We start from the raw sequence: 23,088 nt of genomic DNA, 5'->3' as shown, positions 1-23,088 counted from the left end.
CCGCGCTGGTCTCGCGCTAACTCTCGCGGCGCTCGTCCCGGGCTCGCGGCGGATCCCGCGTTCGACCCGGCTCCGCGGCGGCCTGGACAATGGCACCTCAGAGGAGGGGCGCTCCCAAGGCGCCCGAGGGCAACCGGGCAGCTGACCGCCGGCGCCCGAGCAGGTACTGGGCAGCTCCGGGAGCGCGCGGACGGCGGCGTGGGCGGGGCCTGGTCGAGGGGGAGGGGCCTGATCTGGAGGGGCGGGGGCGTGGTGTGGCGGGGCTGGGGGCGTGGCCCGGCCAGGAAAGGCTGGACCTAGCGTGGGCGGGGCCTTTCCCGGGACGGGCCTGCAGTGTGGGTGTGGCCTGGCCTCGAGGGGCGTGGTGTATGCTTGGGCGAATCGGGCTCTAGAGGGGTGTGGTCTGTCTGGAGAGCGTGGCCTGAAGAATCCCGCGAGGCCCGCGCCAGGAGGGTCGGGGCTGGGTGGGGGGCGGCCCAGGACGGGGCAGACCGTCGGGAATCTTTTCTGACCTTTCTCACCCATGTGTACCAGGGGGGCCTGATGAATGAAAAAGTGATCTCATCACGTAGCCTTCGAGGGGATTCTGACTGAAGCTTTAAGAGCCAGGGGTGTATTTTAATCATTCCAGGATAAATTACCTTGTCGTTGTGCTTGCCCCATGGGCCATGGACCTTGCTCCAAATCCCCTTCTGTTTTGGCAAGATTCTAGGGGTGCAGCTTGAGCGAGCTTACCCTGAACAGGGGTGCTTATTTTGAGGAGACCTCCAGGGGAGTGTTGCATCCGAATCTGGCCCAGGAGGCTGTTTTTTCCCCTCTTGTCTCTGTCCCTTCCTCTCTGTCCCTTTCTGTCTCAGCAGCCGGGCTGTTCCAGGCGAAGGTGTCACCCACAGCTTTGCACCTTCAGTTAGGGTTCCAGCCCCTGCTGCTGAGATGGGCGGGCAGTCTCCCTGCCCCATTCGGAATTAGGGAAGAGAAATGATGGGGCCACCGGAGTGAGGTGTCCACCCTGGTCTAATTAGAGGAGACCAGGTGGGCTGGAGGCTAGACAGCAGTTCTAGGAGTGGGGGTGGGGGTCTTTGTGTTCTGGGCACCTATGCTCCCTGTTTAAAATGATCATGTATTAACCCAACCTAGTCTGAGTGAGCTGTGCCCACCTTGGGATTTATTTAATCGGAATTTGTGTGTTATATATATAGCAATTTGCAGTGTGGAGAAACATAGAAAAATAGAAGGCAGGCTATCTGCTTTTAATCATATACTTGAAGGCATGAGGTGCACCTCCTGAAAGGATGCCTGGATCTCTTTTCTCATTTCTGCCAGTGCTTCAAGCCCTTCACATTTTTCTTAGATAACAGAGTGCACGGCTACTCAGTTACACACACGTGAAAACATACGTGCATGTACACACACACATGCATGGTTATATACCACCCAAACACACATAGACACACATGTGCACACACACACAGACATGCCTACAACTTCTGCACAGGCAGTATGAATCCCACAGTTAACCCGGGTGGTACAGAAAGTGTCTTACTGGTGAATCATTTCTGTCGTACTTGCATTCTCTTTGTGGCTGGCTGGTGGTTTTAGTGAAGTGGGCTTGACTCATGCTTAACTTACTTCACATTGTGTGTGTGTGCGCACGCACGCATGCACAGGCATGTGCACTGGGACCATATGCATGGGGTTGTGGCAGTCATTTTTGGATGCAGGCAACGTGATCGGTGCCACAGACTCTGCCAGGACCTCGCAGACAGGTTCTCCATGGGCCTGGCCAGGCTGGGAGGAACACCAACAGGCAGTTCATCTTGTTGCCCTTGGGAGCAAGTGAGCCCTGTCTGGTCATATGGGGTGAGGGGCACGTTCCCCATCACATCCTCCCATGCTGGCGAGTGCCTCTGGATTGATTGAGAGTAGCTCTGACAGCAGCCAGCATGGGAACAGTTTAAGGCTGTAACTAAGGGTGGGTGTGGTCTCTGGTCATTGTGGTCTCTGGTCATTGTGGTCTGCATTTTCAGCACATGCAGGTGCATTTGGGTGACCACAGCTGTTTTCTGTTCTCAGCACCAAGAGTGTCCGGGCGCCTCGGGATGTGTGGAAGAAGTGGCTGAGAGTTGCCGTCCTGGGGGCCTGCACCACGTTCGTTGCGCTCCTGCTCTGGGGCAGTCTGGGGGGTGATGACAGCATCACTGAGGTCCTAGCTCATCGAAGTGAGGTCCTGCCAGGCAGGTTCATTGAGGTGCCCTGCTCCGAGGACTATGACAGTCACCGAAGGTTTGAAGGTACATGATGCCGAGGTGATCCGGGAAAGAGCAGCATGTTAACATGGAATTCAGTGTGTTCAAAATGCGTCTTTTTTTGCTACAATGAATTGATGGGAATCAGGTTGAAAGTAGTGTGGGGGTGGCGTTGGGCAGGTGACCTTCCTCACCCCCCGCTGCTGCCCCCCCATCCCCCGCCCCCGGTTGGTTAGCCCACACATGGACCCGGAAGTGTGGGTGTTTCAGGCCCTGCCTGTGCAGGGGCAGGCCCACTGGTCACTGCCCAGGCCTCATTGCCCAGGCCGTGGCCAGTGTTTCACTGAGGTCCCCCACACTGTGGGTGCCATCTGATGGAAGAGGCGGTTTGCCTGGAAGGATGTAACAGAACTGGGATGATAGTAATGAGCAAGTGGAACCCAGAAAAGGCATTTTCTGTCTTAGGGTGTTGTAACTGCAGAAGATGTTGCAACAGGGAACGTAGATACCAGAGGCCCTTCCCCCATGTCGTGTGCCCCATCCCAGCGCCTGACTCCTCTGCTCGAGGGCAGCAGTTTTAAAAACCTAACCAGAGTGACTGGGTTTTAAAGACAAAATTCAGTTTATTTTTCTCTTCAGAGCAATGCTTTGGACTTGAACCAAGAAAATATTGCTAAATCCTTCCACCAAGGGGCGCCATTGTGATGCACACAAGCTGGGTTTAGACGAAGGGAGGCAAAGACGCGCCCAGGGAATGGGGGCTGCCTTTCCCTTCAGGGGGTCAGGAAAGTGGATAGGTTCTGTTGTGGGCATGCTCTCTCTGTCTTGGTCAGCTTTTTCACTCTAAAGTCACAGCTTTTGAGAACGTATTTTTCCTACCCATTTAATAATTTATCAACGTTAAAAACTGTTGGAATGAGGTGGAGGGGGAGTTAGTGGAGACGGGTATGGGTTTTCAGTTGGGAAGATGAGAATGTTCTGGAGATGATGATGGGGATGGTTGTACAACAACGTGATCATAGTTAACGCCTCTGAACTGTACACTTTAAAATGGTTAAAATGGTAAATTTGGGGTTACATATATTTTACCAAAAAAAAAAAAAAATGGTGGAGTGTGCATTAAAGCCTCTGGACTCCCCATCCCTCGCCCCTCTCTCCTCCTGTAGCTGACAGGGGCTCCGCCTGCCCTGGGCCTGTGTGTCTGGGTGGTGTGTGTGCGTGTTTGCAGCGTGTGCACTCGTGTATGTGCACTGACATTGTCAGCCACTCACAACTCACTTTCTCACCAATTTATGCTTTTGATGCTCATTCACGTTGAGCCTATTGTGTCGCTGCTGGATTGTCTTCTTGAACTTCTGTCTCGCCGTCCCCAGTTACTGGGAACCGCGAGGCAGGGTCCCCACTGAGACTCTGGGTCTGGTGGCCGCTTCGCCGCCAGAGGTGTTTGAGGCGATGTCACTTGGTGCTTTTGTTGCCCCTGCATCTTCCTGGTGAAACTGTTCCTGTTATCAATCTTTTCCCCTCTCACAATTCTTTTGTGTTAAAATGTATTTGTTGATATGATGTCGCTCCCCAAGCTGTCTTTTGGTTATCGTTGTTTTTGCTTTTACCTTCAACTTTTATAAAAAGCATTTTTGTGGCTTAATAAAAACACCTATATTAATATATTGTATTTAGCTCTGTGGAACTGAGGCACCCCTCCCCTAATGACCCCCACGTAGAAGTTTATTTTTCCCACATGATGAGACCCAGAAAAAGGCACCCCAGGCCAGCCTGGCTCCCTGTAAGCGCCCCAGGCCGAGCGCCCCAGCTCTGCCACTCAGCATGTGGCTCACATGGTCCCAGGACAATCGCTCCACCTCCAGGCATGTTCCAGGCAGGAAGAGAGAAAGGAGGATGAAAGCTAAAGGTCAGCCAGCCCAGTGTGTCCTGAGAGTGTCCCAAGGCCGGGGGGTGGCCATGAGAGTGTCTCATCGGCCAGGACATATCCTAGGGCCCACCCAGTGCAAGGCAGCCAGCCTGCCCTTGGCGCCAGGATACCAGGGGCTTGCTAAGCTTGTCCATCTCTGGTGCTCTGCCTCATCCTGGCCCCATCTACCTGACCCTGGCCCTTTCCACCCTGACCCTGGCCTTGTCCACCCCAACCCAGTGGCAACCCTGGCCACTTTAACCCTGGTCCTGTCCACCCTGACCCTGGCCGTGTCCATCCTGGCCCTGTGCTCCCGACCCTGGCCACTTTCACCCCGACCCTGGCCCCATCCAAGCTCCCCCATCCTCCTCCCTCTAAGCAGCTCAGTCCTGGGTGCAGAGGCAGGAGGAAGCAGGGTGGAGTGTGTGGTGACCACCTTGGGGCAGCTCTGCCAGGCCCTGCAGAAGGACAGTGACTACAGTTGCAAGCACAGCTTTGGTCATCCAGGAGGCACTAGCCAACGGGTCTGGATCTGTGGTCAGTGATGGTTCTAGAATACCGTGGATGCCGCCTCTGGGCTGTTTTCTCAAGGGTGGTCAGGGTGTCAGCTGCTTCAGGAGTGACCCACCTGGTGTGGCGCTGCCAGGACCCACCCCCTTCCGGTGAGATGTGTGCGCTGCAGGGGGTCTGCTTGTACTGGAAAGTCACCATTGCTTCTCTGAAATTCACATCTGACCGAGTGGCCTATATTTTATTTGCCAAACCTGCCCCCCTAATCCCCTGGAAGGCAAGGCCCCATCCCACAAAATTCCGTTGTCCCTGGGGAGGGCCGCCCACAGGTGAGTCCTTGACAGCAGTGGGCAGCTCTTTAGTCGGGGTTCAGCGGGGTTGGCGTCTCATCCCAGCTCAACTCTCTCCAGGCTGCTCCCCGAGGAAGTGTGGCCGGGGCGTCAGCGATGCCATCATCACCAGGGACGAAGCCCGGAGGATTCGCAGGTACACGTGTCTCTGAGTTTCTGTCCTGAACGAGCAGGAGAGTGGGGCTGTGGGTGAAGCACAGGGAATTACTACTAAAAGGATGATTTAAAGAAATTCATTAGAATTCCCTAACAATTCCCCTTTGCACTTCCAAGGCAAAGAGGGGCTTTTCTGATTTCCAGGAGGAAAGGCTGTTGTCATCAGTGATGTGGTTGCTGACGGAACCTTCCAGAGGCCTGGGCCCTCTCCAGAGGCAGCAGTTCTGGCCCAGTGGGGAGGTTGGGGGGATGCTGTCCTGTCAGCCATTGAGGGGCCCAGCAGGTGCCTGTGTAAAGACAGTGTGTTCACCCAGCAGCCCCAGGCGGTCACTAGACTATTTTCGTCTCCTCTCCAAAACTGGTTGGGATAGCCCTTCTGCCTCCTAGCCGTGACTCATGACAGGGCAGGAAGTCTTACTCAGAAGTAGTTGGCACTGGATTCTTCCTTATTGTCTTTTAAAAACAAGATCTTGAAGCTCTGATTTTCCAACAAGGAGTTCAGACCCAAGCATGTGCCCAGTGGAGCAGCGTCTGGTCCGCATGCTGAGCTGTGTCTTGAGGGGAGATGTTCCTCCTGTTTCTAGATAACATTGTAGAGGCTGGTTGGGTGGGGAGGGTCCCTGGTGTGAGGGATGGATCCAGCCCCCAGTCAGTTTCCCGGGCGGCCGTGAAGCATCTGTCAAAGGCACCAGAAGCCCCTGCATCTTTGGTGACGTGGGTGGTCCTGTGAGCTCCAGCACAGGCCACCATGTGGCCTCTGCCTCCTGAGCTGGTGATTACAAAGGCTGCCCCCGCAGCCTGTGATGAGAGGAGAGGGACCTTCCAGTCCAGAGGAACCCATTCAACTCAGCACCAGGTCTCTGAGCTAAAGATGGAAACTAAGCCCACTTGTCCCCAAGCTATGTCATACGTGGTTAAGGAGATGGTGACAAAATATTAACATTTACTCCTTAGCTTGAAAGTCAAGTCCTTTGGTCCAAACGTGATTTTGTCATAAATATTAAGCAGTCTGTTAACGTTGTGCTAGTTGTGCTGGTTGATATGTGTCTAGATGTATCATAGATGATGCTGTTAACTGAATTCTGATTTAAGACGGTCTTCCCCACAGCATAGCTGAGAAGGGGCTGTCCCTGGGAGGATCGGACGGAGGGGTGAGTTGTGTGCCGTTCCTGCTTCGGTTTTCTTTTTACCCCTTTAACTTTGCTCTCCCTCCGAGGGGAAGGCGAGGGCACTGGGTGTTCAGGCCCTGCTCCTGGAAATGAAGTACCCCCTCCCTTCACAGGAGGGCTGCCTCGGATCACATCTTTGTGTCAGGCATCCTGGTTGGGGGCAGTGGGGGGAGGTCGTAGGCAGTGAGTGAACAGAGCAGGTGACGAGCAGGGGCCGACTGAGGAGGGTGACGGCCCTGGGAATGGGAGAGCCAGCACACGCAGGAGGAGCTGGTGGGAAACAGTGAGGACCATGCAAGGTGGAGGAGGCTCCCACAGGTGCTGCATGGGGACTGTCATCCACCAGGCGAGACTGCAGGGGGTCTAACAGTGGCCCCTGAAAGATGCATCCACCCAGAACTGTAAATGGGACCTTACCTGGGAAAAGGGTCTTTGCAGATGTCATTAAGTTACGGGTCTCAAGATGAGATCTTCCTGGATTACCAGGATGGACCCTAAATCCAATGACAAGAGTCCTTGGAAGAGGAAGGCAGAGGGAGATTTGAGAGTGAAGAGGAGGCCGTGTGAAGATGGAGGCAGAGGTGGAGTGATGTGGCACAAACCAAGGGACCCCTGGGACCACCAGAAGTCCAAAGATTCAAGGAAGCATCCTCCCCTGGCGCCTTTGGAAGGAGCGGGGCCCTGTCGACACCTTGATCTCGGCCTTCTGGCCTCCAGAGCTTGAGAGGATGAATTCCTGCTGTTTTAAGCCTACTGTTTACGGCAACCATGGGGAGCTCGGACAGGCCAATGCAGCTCTGCATCTCATCCGCTTCCTGGGCAGGCTTAGGAGTCCACCCCTGCGAGCACCTTACGTTGTCCGGAGTTCTCGTGTGGTCCCAAATGGGGATCTCCTCGCCTGGCATGTGGGCCCGTAGGAAGATCCACTCTCCTCTGCATAGTTTGGTGATTATCTTCATGATAATCTGCAGGCTCTTTCCTCTTGAGATCTGAAAATTAAGCTTCTCCTTCTATTTTGGTTCAGTTCAGGGGAATATTTATTAAAAACCTATTCGTGCGTGGACTCATCTTTTGCCCGGCACTCAGCATTTACTCAGGAAGTTGTCTTGCGATGAATCATCCAGGTTTGATACCTTTAAGTGCAGTTAACGTTTTTAAAGCCCAAATTGTGTTCAGACGAACCCCTGGGCTGATCGCTGCATCCATGAGAAAAGACACCCAGACAGGGTAGAGGTGGTCCGTGCTGGCGCCCACTCCCCTCTCAAGACGTGGGAAGGCCCCCCGGAGGCAGGGTGGGCAGGGGTGGAAAACACTGGCTGTTCATTAAAGGGTTATGACCCAGCGATTCCACTCCTGGGCATTTACCCAGGAGAACGAGAGCATCTCCCACGATGAAATGCTGTCCCAGTGTCACAGCCACTTCATTTACAACAGCCCTAAGCTGGAAACAGCCCATGTGTCCATCTCCAGGTGAATGGACCAACAAGTGACTCCTCCCCAAACAATGGGTGCCCCTTGGCCATGAGACAGTGGGCGGCGGGTACTGCACCGACGTGAGGGAGTCACAGGGAGGCAATGCTGAGTGAAAGGAGCCAGGCCAAGAGCGAAGTGCACCTTCGTGACTCCAGGGCCTCAGGTTCTAGAAAGTAACCAGCTGCTGTGGCAGAAGGCACCTGGGGAGGGGCAGGAGGGAGGGGTTGCAAAGGGTGCAAGGAAATTTGGGGTGATGGATGTGTTTCCTATCCTGGTAGTGATGGTGGTTTCACTGGTGCACACCAGCATCAAAACTTACCAAACTGAACACTTTAACCAGGAGCAGGTCGTTGTGTGTTGGTTATACCACAGCAAAGCCGGGGGAAGGGCTTGTTCTTAGACCCATGGAGGAACTGTATCTGTGGACTGTTTTCAGAATTTTAGACCAGAGAGTCTCCATTCTTAGGGCAGGAGAGAAATATCCGCCGTCACGCACCTTTGTCCAAACGTCTTGACACCCAGCCCGTGTGCATCGTCGCCCTGACCCGGGTGTGCAAAGATGGGTCTCAGGAACACGTGTTTAACGTTGGTGGCTTTTAGAGCTCAGTCGCCTGCCAGGCAGCCCTCACGCCGCCCTGCCAACGTCTTTTCCAGGCGTCTATCCTGGACCTGCACTCGGGGGCCTTGTCTGTCGGGAAGCACTTTGTGAACCTGTACAGGTGAGAACCCCGGGGTCGGGGGTGGGGTGGGGTCTCTGCTCGTTTCTTAGCTGGAGACACCTGAGTGAGGCTTGCGTGTACGGATCAGAGCGGCTTCAAGTCTTGGGTAAATTGCGACGTTTGCCATCGGGCCGAGGCCAGATGAGGACTGGAAGGTGCAGCTCTTCCGAAGGGCGGGATCCTTGCCAGCTAGCTTCAGGGAACAGCTTAGTTAGGAATGGACCGAGGGGTGGGGTTGGAGGGAGAGGTGGGAGAGGTGAGCGGCAGGCCAGGCTCCTGCGAGCTGCCTCCTGAGAAGCTTTGATCCTCCCCGGGGGCCAGGAGAAGCAAGAGATTCCCCAAACCTTGATAAATGTCACCCCACCTGCCAGGTCCCTCCCTCCCACCCTCCTCCCTTTTATCACACAGTTATCACTGTAGAAGGAGCAGCTCCAAGATAATAAGGACCAGCTGGTTTTCAGGGACTTGCTGGTTAACTGAAGGAAAGGCTGAATTTAAAGGAAATAAGGAAACATTAATAAAACATCACATTTGTCAATACTCATTTTTTCACAGATACTTTGGGGATAAAATACAAACTATCTTCTCAGAAGAGGACTTCCAGTTGTACCGGTGAGGGAAGGAATGCCCAGGTCAGGAAGGGGGAAGGTGGCGGCAGGGCTGGGAGTGCTGGGGTCAGTCCTGCAGAGAACTGGCCCTCAGGTTCCTGGGTGTGCACGTGATACCCTGTCCCACGTGTGCGGACCTGTGTGTGCATCTGTTCACCTTTCACCTTTGCCAGCCCTTGTCTTTCTGTAGTGTTACCGAACCCAGGTCCAGCTGCTTGCTGCTCGAAAGCCAATTCTTGAGAGACAAGTGTTGGTGGGGAAGGAAAGGTTGCTTTATTTCAGGGGCCAGCAACTGGGGGAGAGGGTGGACTCCTGTCTGAGAACCAACTCCTGATTGCTGCTCAGGGGACAGGGGCTTTTAAAGGGGAGTTTCAGGGTTATACAGGCAGAGAGAGGGAGCAGAACAGCATAGTCAGTTCTGACAGTCAGCTTGAAACCAGTAATGTGGTCTGACCAGCGTCATCTTGGTTAAGTCCAGTTAATCTTTAGTTCCAGGGTTTGTTCCCATTTCTCTGAGGCCAGTTCTCGGAATTGTGTGAAGTGGAGTAGCTTATGTCGTGGCTTCAATTTGGTCATCATGTAGTCATCCTCCTTCAACCTGGTGGAGGCTTCAGTATCTGCAAAACAGCTCACAGGATATGGCTCAGAATATTATCTATAGCCCTTGAGGGGGAACTAAAGGTCCTTGACTTTGCTTAATGACTAAACTATTATTATTTGGTCTCGTTTGACTGTTTTCCTTTGTTTCTGCATTTTCTCACTTCTCTGATTAAACTTATTCTTTGGCTAAAGTGTTTCCACAGACAAAAGGCAGGCTGAGAACATGGGGGTTGGGGGCAAGGACCAGAGGGTCCTGCTCCGTTTCAGTTTCACATGGTGCGGGCCCTATGGGCCCGGGGAGAATTCTTTCCTGTGTGGCTGACACCTGTGTCGTCTCGGCAGGGACCTGCGGCAGAAGGTCCAGCTGGCAATCGCCCAGGCATTTGGCATCAGCGCGTCCTTGTTGCACCTGACGAAGCCCACCTTCTTCTCCCGCATCAACAGCACGGCGGCCCGCACGGCTCATGACGAGTACTGGCACGCGCACGTGGACAAGGTGAGCGAACCTGGGGCTTGTCCACCACGGCCCAAGCTGGGTGCTGTCTGTTCACGTGGTCAGGGTTTTAGAAGTTTCCTCTCTCACTGATGAGGTCGAGGAGATAAGATTTGTTTCTCGTGTGATGAGGCGACAGAAGACTGTGAAAAGCACATTACAGAACAGTGAGGGCCTGATGGGGACCATCCTTTGTTACTTGTTCCCACACGCAGAGCTGTCTCCACCTGAGCTGTGAGCTTCGTCGGATGTAACCTGACCCGGCCTTGACTGACCTGGCCTTTCTGTCGTGTGGTCTCTCCTCGGGCCTGCGTCCCGCACCCTGCCCAGGAGGCCCCCTTCTTCCCACTTTTCACCTTTCCTTGGGAAGATTTCTCGACCACTCCAGATTCTGCAGATTCCCCTTTCTTGATCTCTTGCTGTTCCCTAGACACAGTGGCGCCTAATCAGTCTGCGGTCTTGGTCAGCCACAGCTGAAGCCCTCTCCCGCCTGCATCGCAGCCACTGCCCCGCCCCACTCAGCCAGCACACGCAGCGTGGCGCCAGGGGACGGTTGGCCACGGAAACGTCTGAGGGCTTTTGGCGGTCACCCCAGCCGCGGGTGTGCTCAGGTGACCCAGATAATCTCTGTGTCGCTTGACCCTGGAACACAGGAAGCGAAGTGAAAAGTAAGCAGAGGGTTTGGGCAGAAGCTCGCAGGTTGGGCTTCTGCCTGAAGTTCAGTCAGATACGCATGTGTTTATTTCATCTCGACTGTCTGAGCTCAGTGGAGGAGGGGAGCACGTAAGTGTGGTTAGTGAGATTGAGGAACCCAGTATTTAATTAAATTAACTTAAATTGAAGTAGCTTTACGTGGCCAGTGGCTTGTCTGAGCCAGTGCAGCTTGGAGGGCTCGATGGAACTCGGGTTGGAAGTGTGGGCTTCACCCTAAGGGGGAGTACAGTGTCTGCTTGTTCTCTTCCCATGGGCTTAAGGTTGATCAGTGGGTTCGGTCTGATCCATCCACGATCAAGCCTCCTGTCCACCCTCACTTCATGGCTCTAGCAGCCATTGACCCATTGATAACCATTGCCCAGGTGCATTATTTCATTAGGGGACCAGGACCGAGACCTTCAGTATAAGATCATCGTAGATATTGCAGAGGGAAAAACAGGGTTTTATGGGGTTGAGGGCAAAGACGACGTGTGTGGAGGACAGACAGGTTCGCACAGCAAGGAGCCTCATGCGTGGGACGGAGTCCGGAGAATTTCCCTGCAACGAAGGAAGAGCAGCCCTCCATGTACCGGGAAGTGTGGGTTCAGGAAAGACAACACTGAATGTAGCCTGGTTTGGTGATCCAGCTTCAAAGGAAGAAAGATAAGGAAGAAATTCTTCAGGCAGAGAAAACGAGTCAACAGTGACAAGTGGGGTAGCCTCAGACATCTCAGAGCCAGGAGACCTCGGGACAGGGTCTACAGGACCAGGGTGGCTATAACAGCCAAGGGGTCACTCACGCATGGACACAGCAAAAAGACGTACTCGCACAAGGGGACCCCATGCATCTGCTCCTTCCCTTGAAGCTCTCCAGCCTCTAGCTCAGGACAGCTCAGGCCCCGCTGGCCTCTGCCATCCCCTCACCTGCCATTACCTGCCTCCTTCCCAGGTCACTGTGTTCATGTGGGTTTGGGGTGGTTCCTTTGCAGAATCTGAGCTGGGTGGGCAGGAGAGGGTCAGGCTCCTGGACACCCCCCGCCCCCGGGTCTCTTTTATGTTTTATGCAGGTAGTGGACATGAGGTTCACTGCTGAAGCGATTCAGAAGCACTGCCCTGGGCTGTTCTCAGGTTTAGGTCACTTTGATGTTTGTTTGGTGCCCTGATGCTGGATAAGGGGCCCCTAAGTGGGGTCTTGGTGGGGGAAGTGGAGGGAGCTCAGGTCTGTGTAGAAAGTCCAGTCCCACAGATGGCATGGTACTGAGTTCATGAGAAGGTGACAGGGACTCAGTCACCTTGGCAGGCTTGCTGCCTCTCCCTCCTGGTCAGCCCACCCTCTCTCAGGAGATGACCACTGTCACGGTGATGGTGGTCTAGCTGGTTGCAGGGGGAGCGGGGCTTTTGGACTTTTTGAGCCTTGATCAAATGTGTTATGGATATTGACCTGGGGCTTCTGTGTACTGCTCCCATGGTGCCTACAGGTGTCAGTAAAATCATTTAAGAATCTATTCCTAAACACAGGAGCCTTGGGCTGTGCGATAGGGCACTGGTAGGATGACTTTGGGCTGCTGTCCTCGGACTCTTTCATTCTTCCTTATCTCTTACCCCAGTCTTACTAATTGAATGATTCCTCAGGCTGGGAGCTGTTATCATATGATTAAAATTCCTTGTACATGCAAGTCACTATCTTTGCGTGGAAAAAAAAAAAATAGCCTATCTCACTGATTCCCTCTAATAAGTAGGTGCTAATTTGTATGAGTTCTTATGTCCTTGGAAACAACACCTGCTTCACATATTACAGACAGCAAACTCCTCTATCTCACATTGAAATCAAGCTCTTCATGTGGCACCCCTTACCTATAGTAAGTCCTGAAGATCCACAGATGGGACAACTATCCGGCCACCTCCCGTCCCAGACTTCAAGGGGTCCTTGGGAAACAAATGATAGTGCCTCCTGTTTACATTATATCCAGGCCCAGAGGGTCCACGCTCCTATGAGCCCAGAGCACAGATTTCACCCCCCATCCCCTGCTTTCCACCGCCCATGCCATCTTCCAAAAGAATGTCCACGCAAAGAGGACCAGACAGGAAAGGACAGACAGTGTAGCGTGGGCACTGGGTGGTGGTGGTGGGGAGTTAGTGTTTAATGGGAACAGAGTTTCAGTTTGGGAGGTTGAAGAGTTCTGGCGATGGTTGGCGGGGGTGGGTGCACAGCAGTGTGAATGTGCTTAGTGCCCCTGAGCTGTGCACTCAACGATGGGTAAAGTGGTAAATTGTATGGTTTGTGTATTCTACCACAATTTAAAAGAAAGCTTGGGGTGCCCACATCTGGAGAAGGAGCGGAAGCACCACCTTTGCTCCCTGTGCTGACGCGGGAGGGTCCTGTTGGTGGGTGGGTGGGTGGCGTGGTGGCCCTGGGGCTCACGCGTGTGGGCTTCTTGGCATGGGCTGCGCCTCTGACTGTGCGGGAACCAGGCAGGACCGCACGCCTGTGCTCAGCAGAGGGTTTTCTGTAGTTGGGAGGCAGAGCGAGGCCTGGGTCTGTCCCTCCCTGAGGAGCGTGTCCTCCCACAAGCAGACGGTGACACGCCCTCCCTCACGCTCTGCCCGCAGGTGACCTACGGCTCCTTCGACTACACATCACTGCTGTACCTCTCCGACTACCTGGATGACTTCGGTGGCGGGCGGTTTGTGTTCATGGAGGAGGGGGCCAACAAGACGGTGGAGCCGAGAGCAGGTAGGACTCATGGGCGGGCGTTTCCCGGGATGCAGCATTTACGGTGTGTCCAGTGTGTCCATGGAGCACATTCGTCAGAGGAGGAGGTAGGCGTGGCCACGGTCACTGAGTCACTGCAGAGTGAGTTCCCAGAGCCAGCCCCCACTCCATCCCCTGTAGTGACTCAGAAGCTTAAGACAGACGGATGAGGCAGTGATCCTCACCTAATGTCGGTAAACCACACCCGACCTGGTGGTCCCAGAGCTCCCACTGCCCCCAGCCCAGCTCTGACACTCAGTGCTGCTCAGTGAGCATGCGTGGAGCGAGGAATCGTCCCCTCTCTTCCCCAGGTTTTGGGGTGGGGAGGGGCGGGGATCCCCCAGGGGCTTCCTGAGGGGCAGCCCAGGCCCCGGCCCAGCCCCAGATGAGACTCAGAGACACAGCCAGGCCATTTGACTCTGGCCTGGGCACCTCGACTGTGCAGCACCACTCACCTGCTGCCGTGGCTCACCCGACCCCACCGCGTCACCCTGCTTACTGTGTGTGTAGCTGTGTCCGCTTCCGCCTGGCAGCAGGCAGCTCAAACCAATGAGGCTGTCCACCTGTGTTGGTTTAGAATGTTCCCGTTAGCCATGAGGCAGTCCTGCAAGCCACTGAGTCCAAATGCTCCTTGCAGTAGCGCTGAATCCACGCAGAAGTGCCTTGGACATCAGAAGGTGTAGAAAGGAAGTTAAACAGCTTAGGACTGGCTCTCTTCCCTCAGTGGGTGAGTGCTGGAGGGGGGCAGACCCAGGCGCAGGTCAGTGGGCAGGAGGGGCTCAGAACGCCCTGCAGCTCCAAGGCTTTAATGGACCAAGAGCCAGAGAAGCTGCTGGTGCTAAGGCTGGGGGTCACATGTCACGTGCTTCTGGGAGGTGTCCAGGAATGCTTGTGGACTAAGAGGAGAAATGCAGGTGGGTTCCAAAAACTGAGATGACTGTATTTTTGGTTACTAAGTTGCCGAGCTAAATCCCGCTTTAAAGAAGTGGGTGATAATCTAATAGCTGTTTACTGAAGAAAATAAAAAGCCAGAAAGCACCGTTCATGAATGCCGAAAGTTTCACGTTTCTGGGGTTGGGTGGGCCGTCGCCTCCGTGTGAGTGTTACGCCTTGTAGGGTGAGTTACCAGCGCTGGCCTGCTGGTCACTGCGCAGGTGGTGATTTCATGCCAACAGTTTCCTCCTGGTTCTGATGACTGGCGGCCTGCCCTCGGGTTCTTCCTGGTGTTTGTGTCGTGCCCATCATTGTCTTGATCACTCTGGACTTGGGAGCTGTCAGAATAGGTGTGGGGCTTAACTACTGGTGCATTAAAAAGGAAAGAAGGTCTTAGGCAAGATTGTGAGCCCTTGTGGGCCTTTCCTCAACAAGCTATCACGTTGACGTTGGGTTGGGTCAGCAGATTCCCGTTCCGGGTCAGCAGGACGAGAGTCACTAACTCTGTCCCATCCGCACAGACGTCACCGGGAGCCTGGCATTTGGCGGTGAGCGTGATGCAGCTGCTGTGACAGGCTGTGCCAAAGGGGTTATCATTTTCCCTAGAAGAGTTCATTCTCTCTTATGGAAATTAACAGGAAAATATGCTGAATGTTTTCAGTTTTCCCACTTACTTTCCAGAGCCCTCCGTCCCCTCCTGTGCATCCAGGTTTCCAACAGGTACATTCCCCTTCTGCCTCAGCATTTCTTGGAGTGCAGGTCTGCTGGTGATGGTTTTTCTGAAAATGTCCTTATTTCACCTTTTTTTCTAAAAGATATTTTCACTGGATGTGAAATTCTGGATTGGTGGGTTTTTTTCCTTTTTCTTTAAAAGCATCATCCCTTTCCTCTGGCTCCCCTGTTGCTGTCACCGCTGTCACTGCCCCATAGTAGCTGCCTCTTTGCTCTGCCACCTCCAGGATGTTCTCTAATCTCTGGTTTCATCAGTTTGATTATGATGTGCCTCAGTGTGGAGTTGTTTGTATTTATCCCACTTGGAGTATTTATCCTGCTAAGCTTATTGGATTAAAAGTCAAAGTTTTCGTCACATTAGGGAAAGTGTTGGTCATTATTTCTTCAAATCGCCTTTTCCTGCCCCAGTATGAACCCCTCCTCTCTCCGAGGCTCCAACATGAATGGTGGACGGTTTCCTATTGTCCCACAGGCCACGAGGAGCTTCACTTTTCCTCAGTCCTTTTCTTCTCTGTTCTTTGGTGCCTCTGTTTGCAAAGTGTGCAGAAATGCTGGGGTGTGGGGGGGGCGCCCAGAGACCCCCACTCTTGCTGTAAGTCGGCGACATTTGATAACTGTGTCTGCAGTGGGGTGGCGGCAGGGGCGTGCACAGATGGCGTGGATGGGCAGACGGGCCTGGCTACATGTCTGAGGTCTCAGGTGTGACTAAAAGTGGAAAGACTGAGGACAAAACGTCCTTTAGCAACGTGAGCCTCAGAAAGTGGCGTGACTCCAGATTGCTCTGGGAAAGAGTGTTTCCTTCAGGTCAGGGGCGGCCTGGCTGGTCCAGAGGAGGGTCTGAGTTCTTGGTGTCCCCGGGCCCCCATGCAGAGGTTTCCGTGTGTCACACGATTTCTTTTGCTCCCTTGTTTCCGGGCAGAGCACGGTTCTCTGTTTACAACCAGAAAGCAGCAGACTCTGGGGTAGACTTTTCTCCTCTCTCAAAGATTTAGCAGTTGAGTTCCTGGCAGTGACCTTTTGAAGAGAAATGAAGTTGTCATGGGACATTTGGGGCAGGGCCGTGTGGCGGTGATGCGGCGCCTACAGGATCCCAGGGCTCCTCCCACACGATTCTGTAACGGTCAACTCGTTTGTCCTAAAAAATCTATGGTGGGTGTATGAGGCCAGTTAAATATGGAAGCCCATAAACACGGGGTTCTCTGAACACAGGTGGGTGGAGGACCCCTGCTCCAGGACGCTCGGAAGCCGCCTCCCGAGTCCTGTCTTTAGCTGCCCTGGAGGGAGCTACAGGCGCTGGGTGTCTGTCTCCACACGCCTTTCCTGATCCGTTGCCAAAACATTGTCATCACCTTGCAGGGTTTGGTTTTGTTTCATGTGTGATTAGAAATAAGATCATAAAAAAAAAAAAAAAAGAAAGAAGATCATAAGTTGGGCCCGAGGAGGTCACATGGCTTGTAGAGGCCCCTGGGGGTGGCAGCAGGGCCTCACCCCAAGTCCAGGTTGCCCCACAAAGAGCCCGCAGAGGCTGGGCTGGGTGCTTGGGGTGCCCTTCGTCCTGTGCGAGGGCTCTCCTGCTGGTTTATCTCCAACCCCCGCCTTCCTGCATCAGCTGTTTCTCCAGCCTGCCCGGTTGGTCGTGTTGCTGCGTTGGCCTAAACACAGGTCCTCTGAGGCCTGGCCACGCATGTGGCCTTGAAGTCATGCTCTGCTCTCCTCTCTCCCAGGTCGGGTGTCCTTCTTCACCTCGGGGTCTGAGAACCTGCACCGGGTGGAGAAGGTTCACTGGGGCACCCGCTACGCCATCACCATCGCCTTCACCTGCGACCCCGACCATGGCATCGCGGACCCAACATTCACATAGCCCCGGGAGGCCTGTCCAGCAGCCCTGCAGGGAAGCAGCCATGCTGGCCACACACCCCTTCCCTCTCGCTTAGCCCATTTCCACTGAACAAGGTGCCTTACGAATCATCCTGAATTTTGATTTGCTAACATTTGATCATTTTTCAACTGTGAGTAAATGGAGGGAACCAGTTTCCCCTCACAAGCATCAGCGTTGGCTTTGCTATGCTGATGTGGGGCCCGGGAGCTGGCAGGGCCAACATGCCCTCCTTTTCTCAGGAAGGGATCCCGTGCCCGGGGTGGAATCCCCGTTTCTCGGCAGACAGAGGGTCATTACCCGGCCACTGGAGACTGACTTAAGTGTGGATGAAGCTGAGTGGGGCCAGCAGCCTCCACTCGGGGAACCAGAATCAGCATTATGGCACCTTGGAGAAGGTTCTGGGGGCAGGCGGCTCTGGGAGCAGCAGCTGGAGGGCTGATACTGCTGGATTCTGGGTGGAGGCGAACATCTGATGTTCTGGCGACTCTGGGCAGAGCTCCCAACACTGCTGGCCACTGAGAGTCACCCTGGCACCATGTTCATGCCAGGCTGGGCTCTGCCCCATCACCAGACAGGGTCCCTGACACAAGGTCCGAGGGTGTTCCCAGCGTGGCCATCCGCAGCTCGCCTGGGGCCTTCTGCCAAGCTGAGGGTCCGTCTGCTCAGGTTCAGGTCTTAGCAACCCTCTTCTCGACCTGGAGCTGTCCATGCCTTTTACATAAAAGTAACAGTCAGGGGAGCCAGGAATAGTAAATAAACTGGTCATGGGGGAAGCCTGGGTAGCACGGCCCCAAGATAAGGGCAGCATGTCCATCAGTTGGCTTCTGCCAGGGTCGGGCAAGGTCCCAGGGCCGCCCCACAAAGCAACTGGCCTGGGGTTTGGGCATCTTCTGGGAGAACAGCTGATCACCCGCTGTGAGTGCAAAGGGATCCCCAGAAATGGCTCTGGGAGCAGGACTCTCCCGGCCACCCTGACCCAGGAGCCTCAACACTTTCCCCTTTGCCCACCCAGCATGGACCTGTGGACACGGCCACCGCAGCCCCACATGCTCCCCACACTCTGCAGTCACAGGGCTGCTTGGGCTCATACAGAAAGGGGCAGCATTCCTGGACCCTGGGATGAGCCATTTGCGTGGCACCTGAGGAGGCTCCATGAGGGTCTGGAAGCCAGGACCCCTGGGTCTGCCCCTTGGTTTGCCGGGTGTCCCTTCTGCACCGTGGTGATGATATGCGTGTCTCAGGGCTGTAGGGGCCGAGCTTCCACGTGCAGACAGTGGCTTGGGATCTGCTCCCTTCTGGGTCATGGTTGCAGTTTCCAGAAAGGCAGGGCCACCACCTACATGATGGCCTGGATCGTGGTTCCTGTTTTTAAAAGACTTTGGGCAGATCTGGGAAGGATGAAGCCCACGCTCTGGGTGGCGGGCAGGGCTGACCTTAGGGTTGGCGATGCTTTGGGGACACTGTCTCTAGGCTGGACCAGCCGACCTCAGTCCTGTGCAGGAAAAGCTACCCCCTCCCATCCAGGTTGTCCTCTGGCTTCTCCTGTCTTGGCTTTTCAAAGGTGTGTTGCTCTGGTCTCAGGTTGAGATGCGAATTCCGGCAGGAAAGCCCCGTACAGGCCTCACTTGGTTCTGTAACCCTCATGTTATCTGAATGACGCCTTACCCTCGGCGTGAGGATGGGCAGACGTTCTCGGGTATTCCACAGCCCACTTGGCCACTCACTACATCTAAGGAGGGGGGGCTCTGATGGTTTAGTTGTGGTTAAAGTGCTTTGGAAATAAGTAAGTTATTGGTTTTAATTGACATTCTTTGCTACTTTTCCTGTTCATAATCATCACAGAGGTACTTGGACAAAGAAATAAAGATATTTGGGCAAAAGCAAGAATGTCCTTCTTTTTAGAAATTCCCTGGCGGTCCAGTGGTTAGGATTCTGCACTTTCACTGCTGAGGGCATGGGTTCAATCCCTGGTCGGGGAACTAAGATCCCACAAGTCACTCTGCGTGGCAAAAAAAAAAAAAAAAAGAATGTCCTTCTTTTAAAATAAGAGAAGATGCGTAGCCCATGCCGGTGACCTCCAAAAGCGCTCACCTGGGGCCGCATGGGCATCTCCGTCCTACGGGACGGTCCTGACTGAGAGCAGATGTGGTGTGTTCCAGGGAGAAGAGGACGTTCCTGGCACATCCTCTGCTGAGTGATTTATTTCCTAATAAAAGTGTTTAGTCTGAATCAAAGAACATGAGCATTGGTCTCACTGCTGGAAAGAAGGGGTTGCCGCTCTGTCTCTCCTGGTGAGCTGGCCGCCAGGGCCAGGCCTGAGCACGGCTGAGCCTCCGTGAGAGCGGAAGCTGAAACATCAGGTCAGGAGCTGACCCAGTGGGACGGGGTCCGAGCCAGCTGCGAGTTACCTCACCTGCCCCGCGCAGGAGGAAATGGCAGAAGATCACAACGTGCCAGGGAGGGCGTCCAGGGAGGGCATGCAGGGCAGGTGTGGCCCCACCATTTGTGTGGGAGTTGGGCTCGGCCAGTGCAGGGAGGGTGGGGTCCCTTGTGTCCACCTTGAGGCTGGGCACCTCCGCTGTGCAGGGCCTCTGCTTTCTCACCGGGTGGGCAGGTGTGGCTGACCTCTCGCCTTGCCTTGGGGTTCCGGGAGGCTCGGAAGGTGCTCGGCAGCGACAGACAGCGGGACCGGGCATGAGCGTGGGCAGGCGGGAAGGATGTGGCTGTGGCATCCCCGTGATTAGGGCGGGGCCGGTGGGCAGGGGCCGCAGAGCAGGGCGCCGTGGCTTCGGGTGGTTGTCGCAGGGGCCACAGAGATGCCGCTGGCGGGACGGCATGGAGGTTGCTGTTTATAGAAATCTCCGCAGCTGCCCAGCCTGTCTCAGGGCTGGCCCCAGAGCAGAACACCAGCCTGTTTGTTCCCCTCCGAGTTACAACTGGAGCCACCTCGAATGGGATCCATGCTGCTTCTCAGTCCTGATCTTCTAATCCTGGAGCCACTTCGCGTCCGTGTTCTCTCCTCCAACATGGTCTTCACAAGGGAACTGGGGACCGAGCGGCCCCGGTCCCCACCAGCCCTCAGCCCCCAGGCAGCACTGACTCCCGGGCATCTCTTGGGCTTGTGCTGTGGGGCCTCGGGCGCAGGTACTTCTCATGCAGTCCAGGGAAGTGGTCCCAGCCACCAGCCCCCTAATTGGCGGCATCTCTGCCCCGGCCGCCGGGTACTGGCTCATTTGCCTTCTGAAGTCACAGCGTCTCAGAGCCTCTCACACCTTCTAGAGGTTTTCACAGGGAGGAAGAGTTTGGGGACACTTCTGCTTATCCCTGAGACTGGGGACCAAGGCCCCAAGACCCCAGCAGTGTGAGTCCTGAATGATGCAGCGTATTCCAGAAACCAAGCCAGTCACACCAAACTCAGGGCCCTGGCAGTGCTTAGCCTGGAAGGCAGGGGCCGGGGTGTGTTGGGGGGAGGCAGGTGGGGGCAGGTGGGAACAGCAAGAGTTTATCCCCCAGCGTGTGTACAATCTGAGAAGTGTTGACAAAGTACAAAGCAGTAAGACAGACGAAATGACAAAGCAGATTGAGGCCAAGAACGGGAGAACACCAGTGACCCAGATGTCAATCAAACTTCAGGCCTGAGGCTCCCGGTGGCCCCAGGGAAGAGGGAAACATCCTAAGTCCACATCCAACCCATCTCGGGGTCTCCTTGGATGCACTGACACATTAATACCAGTTTCTTATCTTGATCTTGAGTTTAAGGCCCCCATTCCGCCCCAGGAATGGGCCCTGCAGGCTCCTGTCTACTAACTCGGCCCCTAGTAGCCCCTCTGTACCCCTGTTCACCCTCGGGGGCCTGAACCTCCCCTGCTGGCCAGCACACCATGCCCTGCAGAGTGGCAGGGGAGGCTCTGGACGAGCACTGATGGCTGTGCTCTGTCCCCTGCAGATCTGAGGCCCCACCTTTGTTGCAGCAAAAAATAAAAAAAATAAAAAAATAGAAATGAGTAAACGGCCTTGGGCACGTACCAGCCAAACAGGCCTGAAAGAGTTAAGCAATCTCAGTTATTCTTTAGCTGTTACTACTAACACTTGTAGCTAGACTTGTCCTTCACAAAGCTAATTCCTTTCTGATTCCATAGGAATTATACTCTGCACCTGGCATCCTTCTCCCCCTACACTTCCTTGTAGGATTCTGCATCTCAAAAGGAAGGTCACAGCGACAACTTCGGGGACACCAGACTGGGTCGCTGAGCTGCCTGACGCCAGCTTTTGGCTGAAAATTTGCAGGAGAAAAAAAAAAATACAAGACCTTCATTGCTTTGAGACTTATCACCTACCCATAGACCATGAGCCCTGGAATATAAAACTCTCTCCCTTCCCAGGAAAAGGGGGGCACAGTTCTCAAGGCGCTGGCCTGCTGTGTTCCCCCTTTGCCAGGCAAAGAATAAGAAAAGCTATCTTTCCCGTTCCTCCAAAACTCTGTCTCCGTATTTCTTTTCAGCATCGGTGCCCAGAGAGCCAGGATTCTTGGCATCACCTCTATGTTCCTTCCATCTCAGCACCCTTGAGGCCAAGCAGATCCCAATGGAGCTGGGGGTGCAGGTGAGCCCCCATTCCCGAGAAGGCCAGTGGGGGCTCTGGGAGGGCTGGGCCTTGCCTGCCCCGATGCAGGGCACCTCTCCCACCCTGCAGCATGTGGGTCATGGCTACCACCCCCCATCCCAGTGAACACACAAGGTGGGGGCTTGGAATCTTGCTGCAGCACACACCTGGCCAGGTGCCCAGCTTGAGCCCCCTGTCCCCACCAGTCGTCCCTGGGTTTCCCAGGCCTGGGGGCATTCACCTGTCTCCTCCCATGCCGCTTGCTAAAGAACAGACAGCTGGGGAGGGTCTCTTAGGAAAGGCCCCATTCCTGGAAAATTCCAGTGAGAGGAGGAGGGAGGGGAGAGAAGGGGGGAGGTGGGTGGGCACCGTCCAGGTTCTCTGCACACCCAGAGTGGGTCCTGGACCAAGACGTCCTCCCCAGGAAAAAGTGGGCCACGTGCTTACACCTGCTGCCCCCTCCCGGAGTCCCCAGCCCCCCACAAGCTCTCCCTGCCCACCCCATGTAGCCAAATCTCCCCCTCCCCCTGCCCTTACCTGTAGGGGCTGCAAGGGGCTTAGCAGGGCTTGTGGGGTGAGGTGGACGTGGCAGTGAGGTGGGGGCCACGCAGTGGGTGCTCTCCTGTGCCCGTGTCTCTATGAGGCCAATGCAGGGCGGGGGTGGAGTTGCTGTTCCCTGGGGACCCCTGCCCTCCACGCCCCGCTGGCCCCTTGGAGCCCTCGCTGAGGCCTCACATCCAGGGTGTGTGGGTCTTGCCTCCTGGGGCATGGCGTCAGGCACACACCCCTCAGAGGGGGAATCCAGACCCCTCAGCCAGGTCAGGACCTGCCCCCGAGACCCCAGCTAGCACCCCAACCTCGCTGCCAGCTCAGGCAGCCTTCCTGCACCCATCACAGGTGGGCACGTGGGCTCACGTTGATCCTGCACACCTCCCCCATCCCTGTAATCACTCGTGCACCAGGACCACCTCCCGGCCACATCTCTGGTGGAGGAGGCTCCTGGCTTCCAGCTGCCTGCTGCCCAGCCTGGCGCACTGTGGGGCACACAGGGTCCATGCCAGCTCTGCCCAGCCACCGTGGGCTGGGGGAAGGGGCCAGGACGAGGAGAGGGGTGGGGGCGCTGGGAGGCTGAGGGCAGAAATGGAGGCCCCCCCCGCCCCATCAGAACCCAGTCCCAGCCCTGACTCGCCCCGGCCCTGGGGAGTAATCTTGGTGCAGGGCAGCCAACTCTGAACCCGGGCAGCCTCGGTATTTCACACTGACA

General features: G+C 55.2%; 1 protein-coding gene across 2 annotated transcripts; it reads left to right on the top strand.

The window, feature by feature from the left end:
* Positions 1–28: 28 nt before the first annotated feature.
* On the top strand, positions 29–19,109 carry OGFOD3 (2-oxoglutarate and iron dependent oxygenase domain containing 3). 2 transcript variants are annotated; one of them, XM_004275602.4, is made up of 9 exons: positions 29–163; positions 2,074–2,291; positions 5,076–5,151; positions 6,280–6,322; positions 8,468–8,532; positions 9,088–9,144; positions 10,083–10,236; positions 13,537–13,660; positions 17,068–19,109. In XM_004275602.4, exons 1-9 carry the CDS (start codon positions 90–92, stop codon positions 17,202–17,204), a joined length of 948 nt encoding a protein of 315 aa, XP_004275650.1. In that variant the 5' UTR covers positions 29–89; the 3' UTR covers positions 17,205–19,109. The 2 variants fall into 2 exon arrangements, with proteins under 2 accessions (XP_004275650.1, XP_049557811.1); XM_049701854.1 differs by lacking the exon at positions 17,068–19,109 and having other exon boundaries at positions 13,537–17,040.
* The last annotated feature ends 3,979 nt before the right edge of the window (positions 19,110–23,088 follow it).

This window comes from Orcinus orca, chromosome 19, assembly GCF_937001465.1.
Source record: "Orcinus orca chromosome 19, mOrcOrc1.1, whole genome shotgun sequence".
Classification (NCBI taxonomy): domain Eukaryota; kingdom Metazoa; phylum Chordata; class Mammalia; order Artiodactyla; family Delphinidae; genus Orcinus; species Orcinus orca.
Note: the sequence above shows the minus strand (reverse complement) of the source record. Positions and strands in the feature narration are given on the sequence as shown.